Source organism: Quercus lobata, chromosome 3 (assembly GCF_001633185.2).
Source record: "Quercus lobata isolate SW786 chromosome 3, ValleyOak3.0 Primary Assembly, whole genome shotgun sequence".
Taxonomy (NCBI): domain Eukaryota; kingdom Viridiplantae; phylum Streptophyta; class Magnoliopsida; order Fagales; family Fagaceae; genus Quercus; species Quercus lobata.
The window spans coordinates 17,200,283-17,212,801 of record NC_044906.1 but is presented as its reverse complement, the minus strand read 5'-3'; the positions used below and the strand labels follow the sequence as shown (position 1 = coordinate 17,212,801).

Here is a 12,519-nt window from a genome sequence, read left to right as displayed (position 1 = left end):
TGAAAAACAAGTCAACAGTTTCAGCTAAGCATGCATTTACCATCAGCGCATGCTTCCAAATTAAAAAAAAAAGAAAAGAAAAAAAAAGAAGCGCTCTTTTGACTTTGGTGCTCCTTCCATCAAGTTCGCTTTCTCAATTCTTGCCCCCAAATGTGCCAGTCTCCAATTCCTGTATTTTCCCTTCCATTTGGAGTCTGAATCAGTTCACGTAGGCTTGGAATTTATTTACAAAGAACTTCACTCAGGTGTCCTTATTCTTTCAAATCACACAGAACCATGAGCATATTTTTTATTTTATTTATTTTATTTATTTTATTTTTTTACAAGAACCACATTTAGAGCGTCCGTATTCTTTTTGATCACACAGACGGTTCATTATTAGTGATTGAAGCATCAGTTGTTGTTACATGCTTGTCCTGGACCATCCTTGAAGTAGCAGTCTCATCTGCATATTGTTTATCCTGCTGTATGACCAGGACTGAGGGCACTATGCCAGAGTCCGATGAAGCTAAAATGTTTCCAATGAGCCCCAACTCAGCATGCTCGATCTGATTGGCTGGCAACTCTGCCCCCATGCTCGATGAGAATTGTCCCTTTCCCACAATAACCAACTCATACTCCCTACTCTGGCCTAATTTTAACACCTCTTCTGTGATGTTGTCCACAACCTTTTCTTCGAACTTGACTGATTGATTACACCTCCATATGGCCATTGTAGTCTCATCTACCTCCTGGTCCAAGCATTGGAAAAAAAAAAAAAAAAGAACTTTTAAGTTTGCTACACTGGAGCCCTCAATAAAGTTAAGAAAACTTTAAAATTAAGATATCACAAGGAACAAAAGGTCACCTTCTCTCTCTCATCGTTTATTGGAACAGTTGAGCTGCTATGACTCTGCTTCATACTCTCGTCCTTAGCTTTTTCCAGAAACCTCAGAATGGTTAGACTAACTGCTGGATGTTCTGTCATCCTTCCTCCCAACTCTAGAGCCTCGCGATCGTCAGATCCGCCAAAGAACAAAATGCAAACTCTTCTCAGTGTTGGAGAACTGTGTTCTGCCTCCTGCTTTAACCCACCACCGAATCCACGGTCCACAAACACTGCCACTGAGCATGGTGCCCTCTTTAGCACACTCTGATTGACCATTCTCCAGCCATTGTTTACGTTCTCCATAGCCTCTTCACCCTCTCCTCTCCAATGTTTGTGGAAAGGCAATACGATCATCGCCACCCTTTTCTCCTGTGCTATGTGGCAAATGTCCTCTTGCATCGTGGACAATGCCGAGATGGCTATTGAGTGACGGATATTGACGCGGTTGACTTGGCCGTAGGCCTCAAAGGCGGCAGTAATTTGGTCTGGTGTTGCACTTGCACCTCTGCAGAAGCGGCTTATGAAGGGAAAACCATTCCTTCTAGCACGCTGAACCATCATGATGGAGGATGAGCGATCAGTCAGTTCAACAAGGTGCATGACATAGAGTTTGAGTGGGGATCTTTTTGGGTTACGAATTGACTCCACGAGATTGATGAGTGAGGGAACATTCTCAGGTCCATGGACACAAGCAAGGACTCGAAGCTCATCTTGGGAGTTCTCTGTGAGAGGCAATTGTCGCTGGAGTCGGCGATTAGTTTGAGAATAAATTCCACGCAAGGGTTTGTATATTGCCAAGACTGTTGGAGTTGTCACGAATGTGGTAAATAGTGCCATGAGGACTAATATAGCAAAAATCTCGTCATTTAGAACCTGTGGAGCAATTATAAGATTTAACACACCAAAAGTATGTTATTGGCAAAAGATAAAAACATTGAAAAACATTATAAGGAGAAAAAAAGGTTTTTTGATTGGTTGGTTGCTTATGAACCCTGCAATCATCAATTGATAAGGTTTTGTACTTGAATAGTTCTTGATAGATAGATTTTTTTTTTTTTGGGTTTAAAAAAATTATAAATTCTAATGATAATAGACCAATTTTTTTTTAATAAAAATTATTATCTATATATATATATATCATATCATATTAAATCATATAATATACTATATAATAAAAATTGGGTTTAGACGCTGTGGTTGCGTCTAGTGACTTCACCAAATTGCAGAATTTAAAAAAAAAATTTAAATTAATATATATATATATTTATATAATTTTTCTTCTTCTATAATCTCTAAGTTGATAAAAATCTTAATTTAATTACAATCCAAATTCTTCATATAATCCATGTAATCCTTATTTAATCTTAATTTGATTACAATTCAAATTCTTCATCTAATCCTTATTTTTTTATGTGTAGTGTATTATAAAAACAACAACAAATTTTTTTTTTTTTAATTACTACATTACACGTTCTAATGCATCTTTAATTGTAGAAAATTTTTTAGATTTAAAAAAATATATATATAATTTTGCTTCTCCTATAATTTCTAAGTTGATAAAAATTTTAATTCGATTACAATACAAATTCTTCATCTAATCCATCTAATTCTTATTTAATTTTAATTTGATTACAATTCAAATTCTTCATCTAATTCATTTAACAAATAAGTTTAAGTTTAAATAAGACTCTAATTCTATTTGTTCTTATCGATTTATTTGGATAAAGTAATAATAACTATTGTATCATTTTTTTTATAAAGTAACAATTTTACTTTTAGCCTAATTAAGCATTAATTGTTGTATTTTTTTTTTTTTTGGTGGATAAAGTATCAAATAATAGCTAATATGTATTAACATTAATGTAAACTTAATTTTAAAAATCTAATTTATATAACGTCAAAAAAAAAAAAAAAAGGGATAAAGTAACCCAAAAGAATATATTTTACATAATGAAAAATTTGGCAAAAAAATAAATAACAAATTCAAATCCAAGAAAGTTTGAAGAAAAGCATACAAATTTTGTTTTATGATATTGACAAAAAATAATATATGAAAAAAAAGAATAAATCATCTTATGCATTCTGAAAACAAACATATTTATTGCACTCTTTTAATAAGTTATTACTTATATATATATACACACACACACATTTAATAATACCTTAGTTTCACACAATATGAATTTATTATATAAATTAAAAGTAAAATATTTATTTATTTTTATTTTCTAATTTTAAATAAATTAACAAAAAAAAACTATTTATTATGAATTTTGATTAAGCCGTGCATCGCACGAGCATAATGCTCTTATATATATATATAAAAAAAACATCTGAAACTTTCACAATTTTTCACATCAACACAATATTTAAATAAAATAATTATTCTCTCTTCAAAAAAATAAAATAAAATAATTATTTTTTAATTCAAACTTAACAATGAGTGAAACTCTATTTTTCTAATAAATCCAACTTAAAAACTCAAACTCATCATTATCTTCTTTTTTTTTTAAATAAAATTATTTTTATTTAATCAAAACTTAACAATGAGTAAAACTCTATCTCTTTAACAAGTCCAACTTAGATTCAAACTCAAACATTGATAATCTATATAAAAACAAAAATTATGATAGGACAAAAAAAAAAAAGAAGGGCTAACGTTGAAGAAAAAAAAAAAAAGACTCACGTTGAAAATCGTGTGGTTTTTGGGTTGAGATTTCTATTAATTATTTTTTTATATTATACATGGCAAATAAAACATCTCTATTTTTTTGGAGAAAAATTAAAGATGCAACCTATGTCTTCCAACTTAGGGAATGATAAATTTTTATTTGATATGTTATATATAAAATTTTTTTGAATTTGGTTTGGTTTCTAAATAGAATTTAGGGATTCTATAAATTTTGAAATTTTAAGTCTTGAGATTTTTAGTATTTGCGTCACAGTAAGTTAATCTTAATTTTTCACCTTAAATGCATTTTATTTAGGTTCATGTGGTTTTTGGTTTTCTTATTAAAAGTTATGAATTTTGGTTGATTAATTATTTGTTTGGATTAATTTCAATTAATTATTTTTTTGGATTCAACATAAAAGATAATGGAATTAGGTATTATAATTTTGATATTGTTCCATGTTTTGAATTATTTATATTGTTATTACTATGAGAAAGTTATATAGCTACTCAAATTTGAAACTTGGCGTGTTTTCCTCATATCATGATCTTTGTTTATATATTTGTAGTTTATATTAGTTTTGAGAGTGTGTGTGTATATAACTATTGAGAGTTTTGCTTTATTAATTTAAGAACTATAAATTATTTTGTAGGTTTCGGTGACTATGCACTTGCAAATCAATAACGTTCAATGTTAGACAACACTTCTAAACTATGAAAAAGTATAGAATTTATATATATATATATATATATATTTTTTTTTAAAAAAATACTAACTAGCAAAATGTCTATTTACCCATTGTTGGATTTTTTATTTTTATTTTTATTATTATTTTTTTCAGAGTCAATAGTTTTTCTGTACATTGCACGAGTTAGCGATTAGTTATTACATATAGGCATCCATTTCTGCCTATCCATCTGGTGTTGTGGTGTTGGTTTAAGTTGAACCTACCTATTTGTTATAGTAGTCACCAGTCTTCTTCGTATAATCAAACCATTTTAGCAGAGATATTTGCCACTTGGGACAAAAGCTAAGGGATATGAAAAACAGAATTTAAATTTTCAACTTGCTATGTACTTCTTTCTGATAAACATGTTCTATACTTCTACGCTTACGGAAAAAATTACATTTATATGGCAAAGTTATACAGAAAATAGAAAAAAAAAAGTTGTTAATTATAAAACATGATACTGAAGCACAGAGAGTATATTAATTGAATTGGGGATTATTAAAGCATCTCCAATAGTTTAGGTAAAAGTAAAATAATCTCTATAATAGAGAATGAGATCCAAAAAATGGTCTCTAATGGATTCTCTAAATCATAATATTTTTTATTGGCTTATGACCAATAGCTCATTAAATTTGATGGGTTACTGTACATTAGCAAAAGAATAAATCTAAATAAAAAATTAGCAAAGAAAGGAGTAGGGACGGAGGTATGCGAATATGTGTTAAAAAATGAATAAATAATGAATGAAGAAATAATATTTATATGAGATAGAGAAATGATAGAAAATTTGTTGGAAGATGTATTTAAAAAATAGGTAAGTAAAAAATAAATGTCACACTGTCTAAACAATACAAAAATATAGAGAAGTCAGCTGCTCTTAGTAATATATATATATAAATATATATATATATATTTTTTTTTTGGGAGCAAAAGACGATAAAAACTCCCAAATTTTTTAAGAGGAGATAATGCTATCTTTCTTGGAGAGAATAGAAAAGACATCATAATATGAATATGCAGGAAATCTTTTGGGAAGTGGGGACTGGGGAGGATACTATCCATCTTGGAGGGAAGAGGAAGTGACAACATATGAATATAAAAATACAAATGGAGGAAATCTCGACAAATAAGAGCCCTTTTTTATGGGATAATGGCAAGGCCCACCACTGAGAAAGCACATACGATGAGTCTTAAAAAATTCATGAGATTCATCATTCTGGATGGGTTAGACATATTAGCATAGTGTCAAAGCATAATATGCATAACATTCGAAGTCCAGTATACTAGTATAGTGTCAAATTACCCTAAAAGAAACTGACCGTGACATAGTGTCAAATTACCCTAAACCCTAAAAGAAACTGACCGTGACATAGTGTCACCCTAAAAGAAACTGACCGTGACATAGTGTCAAATTACCCTAAAAGAAACCGACCGTGACCCAAAATACTTATTTATTATTTATTTTTTTTTTAGAAAGTATTTATTTTTTATTAGACTTTCGGAACAATCATCATTCCGTGATTCTCCATTGACTATAAAAAATGAAATTGAGGTGACATAAAAAACAAGTTGCCCACTATAGAGAGTCAAGTTGCGGTAACAATTGGTAGTGTGATTAGCTAATAAATTGTTAAAAACTGATATGGTGGGTATGAAATTATACAAGGACGTAAAAGTCAGCCATCCAATTACGGTCGTGGGCACTATCGTAGGGTTGTGGTTTGATGGTACACGTGATATTTATTCATTGTCATCAAGTGGTGTGAGATTGATAAGTTTATTCCGAGGACTTCCTTTATCATTTAGCCCAAAAAAAATAAAAAAAAATAGTCATGGACATTACCTCAGGGAATATTGGTTGAGTTATTCTCATCTTGCTCTTCTTTTTTCCGGTAAAAAATAACTCATCCAAAAATAAAAATAAAAGGTTGAGGTATATATTTTTTTGGACTTTATAAATGGTCCCTTGTTTATAGATATTTTTGCATGTATGAGAATCTGATCTTTATAAGGTACATCTTCAACTCTTATAATCAAGAGACAGTTGTTAGATTTGCATATATTTATTCAAGGATTGTGTTAACAGGCACAACCATTTTTTTGGCAGTTTTTTTTTATTATCTTTTTTGATAGTTTTTTTTGACAATTTTTTATTTTTTTAAGTGAGACCCATAATGAGAAATATTAACAAGCACCGCAAAGTGCTTGTTAACATTTCTCTTTATTCAATACTTAAAAATGGAGTTGAACACTTTGTATATCTTCATATGCAAAATTTAATAATATAAATTGTATTTCTCGTTTATATTATTAAATTTTGCATATGTATAAAAATATTGATAGGCAAGAAAACCGCCTCTCAGTTTTTCCTCATTTTTCCTTTTATATATATATATATATATATATATATATATCCTTGGAGTTGGGAGTGAGGAGTTCAAACTTTCAAATATAATGCAAATATTATGTTAAACTAGGTCATTGAATTGAAAAATATAGGATTATGTGCAGACTTTAGGCACTAATTATACTATATACTATATCATATACTATATAATAAAAGTTGAGCTTATAAGTTGTGGTTGTGCCAAGTGGTTGCACCAAATTGCAGAATTTTTTTTAGATATAATTTTTCCGTATTTATTTTCTCCTCTTATAATTTTTAAGTTAATTAGAATTTTAATTTTATTACAAATATATTTTTCTTATCAACTTTTCATCTACCAATCTTTGGATAGATACAAAAATTTAATTTTTCTCATCAACTTTTCCTCCATTTATTTTTGGATAGACACAAAAGCTTAATGTTGACATCAACATTTCTTTTACTTCGACATGGTGGGAAGTTTAATTTTTAAGAATTTGAGTTTAAGACAAAGAGTTTAATTGGAATTGATTTTATTTTTTTTAATGGCAGGAGATATATTCACACGGCTAAGAGATTTTATGGATATATAAACCCTAGAGAACTTTTTTTTTTTTTTTTTTAACTATCTTGAAAAAATTATCCCCATAGAACTTTTTTTTGGATAAACCCGAGATTATTTTTAAATAAAATTTTCTTGAAAATAAACTCCGCTTAGTTTTAAAAGATATAGAAATATAATTCAACTAATTCTAACTAAAACCAAAAGTTTCATTACAAGTTAGGAGTAAAATTTGTAGTTGAGACCCAATTGGCATGACAATAAATAATAAGGCCAGATTCATAATTTTTTATATTAATATTTTGAATCCAAGTATCTATCATTTTTTAGGGTTATTCCTTTTTTTTTTCCCTCTCAAATTCAGTCCTTCTTTTATTCAAAAAATGAATTCCCACTTTTTTTATTTTATTATTATTCATTTTTTTTTGGTCCCTTTTTTTTCTCCTTCTTAGTATTGAGTTTTTCTCAAAAAAATTTCTTGAAGTTTATATTTACACATTTGGTTTTGACAGGGTGAAATTCGGTGCTTCCTCCCTCACTTTCAAAAACAAAAATTCAATTCTTATGTAAGTTTATCTACTTTTATTTTTTAATTTTTTGCAATTTGGAATGTTCATAATTCTTAACTATTACATTGAGGTTACTATTTAAATATGCTTTCAATAAATTTTTTTAATTATTGAATATATTGAAGGTTTTTCATTTAAATATGCGCTTTAATTATGCAAACTCCCTTTATATTTTTTTAGGTAGCTCATTTTTATATTAGTTGCATAGTTATCTACCATATTCCATTCAATTAATTTTGAACTTATATATGATTTTTGTTTTATATAAAAACTTATTTTTACACAATACGCATTCATTATATAACTTAAAGTAAAAGGTTATTTTATTTATAAAAAAAATAGAGTAAAAGATTACTTTACTTTTATTTTCTATTTAATTTTAATTAAATTTAATTTTTCATTAATTTACACATGATTCTTAATTAAGTTGTGCGACATAGGATTATGTGCAGACTTTAGGTACTAATTAGTTGTTGTAACTTATATGTTTATATAGGATTAGTTGTACCCTGTATGTCTACATAAGAATATAAGATATGTGAATATATATATATATATATATATATATAAAAGCAAAAATTTGTCCTTTACACCGAAAAAAACAATTAAAATCATGACATGATTTTAATTGCTTTATAGTGTATGTGTAAAGGTGTATGCATTAATGTGTAATAAGTATGACTCAATATAGATATATACTTAGCTAACCTTTTTCTCCTTGCCAATGTTGAGAACAATAAGCTCCACCAAGCCCTTAGTATTCATGAGCACACCTAGCGCCAAGGAATCCCTGACAGGAATCATGCAGAGCATGGCCACCAGAAATGTTCCCAAAATCTTTCCCGCACAAGCTGTGGATATCACAAGCACCAAAAGCCCCCAAGCCTCAGCCCCATATATTTTAGCCACATCTGTCTTCAACCCACTGGAAGCAAAGTAAAGTGGAAGAAGCAAACCCGACACAAAATCCTCAATCCTCTTTGTCACTCTCCCAGCAAAATCACCACCTTTTGGAATCGTTAATCCAAAAACAAATGCACCAAAAATTGCATGTATACCAATAAGGTCAGTCATAAACCCAGATACCATTACCCCAACTAAGGTCAAACATATATAGGCCTCGTTAACAAAATCATGCTCCGAGGAACACTTTCTCGCGACCCAGTTCATGATTGGTCGGATTAGAAACAACATGAAAGCAACAAAGGCAAAAATGGAGATGAGAATCCAAATGAATACAAAGGGACTCTTGTGTCCTCCACTTCCAGATATTGCCACCGTTGGGGCAAGTAAAATCCATGCAGCTACATCGTTGAAGGCTGCAGCAGCCATGGCAGTTTCGCCTACTTGAGTTGTTAATAGTTTGAGTTCTGCCAATATGCGGGCTAGGACTGGGAAGGCTGTGATGGAAAGAGCTACACCAATGAACATAAGGAGTTGGCCGTAACCGACTACGTCTTCGCCGTGGATGGCTTTGCGGAGGAGGAATGTGATTCCAGCTCCGAAGAGGAATGGAAGGGAAATTCCGGCAAGTGCTATTGTGAAAGCTCGCTTGCCACTGCGGCGAATGGAGCTTAAATCGAGTTCAAGACCCACAAGGAAGAGAAAGAAGAGGAGGCCAATACTTGCTACGGATTCCAGTATTGGAGTGCTCCATGAAGGGAAAACTAGGTGGACGAATTGCTTGTTGCGTCCTAGTGCGGAGGGACCAAGCAAAATTCCCCCCTGAAACCAATAGCAAACTCATTAGAAATGAACTCTGGAAAATTAAAGAGTCTATAGACGCACATTTTTGCACACTTGTGTACATATCAAGTACAAATGATCAAATTATAATTTTCACAAGTACCACTAGTAGCTTTCATGTGCAATTGATGTAATGCAATATGCAAGCTGTGTCAAAATGTACGGCAAAATTTGTATCTATAGAAAAATTCTTGAAAAATTGTTACATGCATGAAATGGAAAAAGGAAATCTTTATTTAAAAACATACTATGATTTCGGCAATGACTTTGGGTTGGCGGAGAGGTTTGAGGAGAAAGGCAAGGAAGCGACTGACAAAGATGACTAAGGTGGTTTGGACTATTAACAATGGGAAGGCATAGTTTAAAGGACTATCACCTTGCCAAACTCCGTCCGAAGAAGTTTTAATGGTGGTTGAGTTTGAATGCATGGTTGCTAAATGAAACAATTAGATACTTGTTGAAGGGGGGCTCTTGTCAACAATTTTGGTGAAAGACAAGTGTGAGATGTCTAGGGTTTTATAGAGGATTGGAGGAGGCATTAACTGTATATGAATTTATATGGGCCGGGGAGAAATGGAATCATGACGATACATAGTTGGTGGACCATTAGATATATGATATATATAACACGATAGTTTGTCATTTATATGGGCATTGATCTTCTGAGTGGGATGCAATAGGCACTCATGAGATTAATTATTGTGGATGGATAAAACATGATCTCTTTGAGGGTAAAAAAAAAAATTAAAAAAAAAGAGAAGAAAAGAAAAAGAAAACCTGTGGTGCAAAGCAGAATATAGTGTCAAATTACCCTAAGAAGAAACTGACATGACTAACCCATCTACTATTTTACGTGATAAACGATGAAATTGTTGTGAAATTAAAAAAAAAAAAAAAATGTTGCCCACTAGAGAGTGAAGTCCCAGAAACTGGTAGTGAGTAACTAAAAAATTGTTAAAAACTGATAGGTGGCTATTGAAATTATCCATGGACGTAAAAGTCAGGCATCCAATTATGGCTGTGGGCATTGCCTTGATACTGTAGGGCATAATGGTTGATACTGTAGGGCATAATGGTTGAGGTATTTCGTGATTCGAATCTCATTCTCAAATAAAATAAAAGGGAAATTCTTAATTTATATTGTAGATTAAACAAATGTGTGCAGCATTGTACATATTTATTTAGTCTTTAAAATTTACATTGCTAGTACAATATAAATATAAATATATATATATATATATATATATGTATATATGAATTATGATTGTTATTGTAGGGCATATAGGTTGAGGTATTCAATGATTAGAGTCATCTTCTGAAAGTTCAAATAGTGTATAAAACACCCTTGAACGTTTAGACCCTCAATTACAAAATAACCGATTCAAGCTTTATGACAAACAACTAGTGTGCGGAAAATGAACAAAAGCTATGAACAGAATTGGTAAACAATTTAAGCTAATTAAAATCACATCCACAGTAGAAAATAAAAGGCAAAGATTAAGGGAAAGAAAATGCAAACACAAGGACAACACACGATGTGTTATCAAAGAGGAAACCGAAGCTCTCGGCATAAAACCTCTCCGCCGCCCTCCAAGCGGTAAGTAATCCACTAGAAAATATAGTTGGGATACATGAACAGTAATAGACCTTCCAAGCCTAATCTACCCAGTGTACCTAAACTCTCCAAGCTTCTTGCTCCAACGAGGTTGCGCCGAACCTATTTCTTTTCTAGCTACCCGGATTCCGCTACTTGACCATAACATCAACCAATGTAGATTGGTTCCTTCCTAACTACTTCCCAGACCACCAAACAGCCCTCTCACAGTAATGGATATGGTGAGAAAAGGTTTTAATAAAAAGACCTCTCAAGGGTTTAACAATGGAGAGGAAGAGAGTTGAGGAATTTGAAGAGTCTCTTATATGAAGATTGTGGATGAATCAATCTTGTATAACTCTAGGGTTTCTCTCACAAAATTCTCTCTAGAAGCTCTCATTCTTTTGTGGGTATAAGGGGTATTTATACTGGGGTGAGAATGGAATGTGAAGAGTTAGGTTTTTCAAAACAGGGCTGGCTCGCGGCTTAACTAAGTTGCGTGATCCAGCCACGAGATAACAGAACGGCTAGTTGTCCTATTTTGTCCTATAGTGCTTCAGCTAGCATGACGCTTCAACTTCTGGCATGCTTGGCACGTGTGCTGCTTCTAGCGGCTTGAAACCGCGAGTCACCCATGAGATCCAATCGCGAGTCTCTGTTTTCTTGCACACTCTTGAGCATTTCAACACTTTATCTCACTCACTACCCTTACAACAATCCCACCTAAATACAGGGTTACTAAATGCTAAAATATAAGCAAATTTGGCACGGAATAAAGTCAACAAGATGGTTGATTAAATTCAACCTTACAATCTCCCCCTTTGGCTATTCTGTGACAAAACCCTAAAACAGACTCTAGACTTAACATGTGACTTAGGAACAGTTGAGCAAAACTCATTCACACCTAACTCTAGAAACTGTGAAGCTCTTGAATCATATGAATATGAAACTCCTGAAACACGACAATACACCATGATCATTGTATGCAGAAAAGTATGAAATGCATATGAAGCAGACAATATGTGATCAAGCAAAGATGGAGTTAAGAAACAAACCATGGCCTGATCAACCAAACAATCACTACAAGGTAGTGACCACAATGCTCATTCACACTTGGAATGAACACTTGAACAAACAAGCTAACAAGCTCAATGCAAGTCACTTGCATGCTCAACACTCAACCAATGCACAATACACTAAGTATATGCATCTAGGAACAATCCTACAAGGGCACAAGAGTGACAGTACTTAACAAGAAAATGCATAACATTTAGTTAAAAGTATTGATTTAACAAAGTATAAAAGGCTGCATAAAGCATGGTACAGACCATAAAGCCTACAGATAAAGAAAACAAACCCTAAAAGCTTACAGAAGCAACATGGGTACAAACACAAAAAAAAAAAAACAGAAAA

The 12,519-nt window shown here is 31.8% G+C and overlaps 1 protein-coding gene across 1 annotated transcript; it reads right to left on the bottom strand.

Annotated features, from left to right (window-relative positions):
* Window positions 1–359: 359 nt before the first annotated feature.
* On the bottom strand, window positions 360–9,940 carry LOC115980453 (cation/H(+) antiporter 20-like). The gene is made up of 4 exons (XM_031102702.1): window positions 9,761–9,940; window positions 8,475–9,491; window positions 848–1,741; window positions 360–731 (listed from the first exon to the last, which is right to left on the bottom strand). Exons 1-4 carry the CDS (start codon window positions 9,938–9,940, stop codon window positions 360–362), a joined length of 2,463 nt encoding a protein of 820 aa, XP_030958562.1.
* Window positions 9,941–12,519: the final 2,579 nt, after the last annotated feature.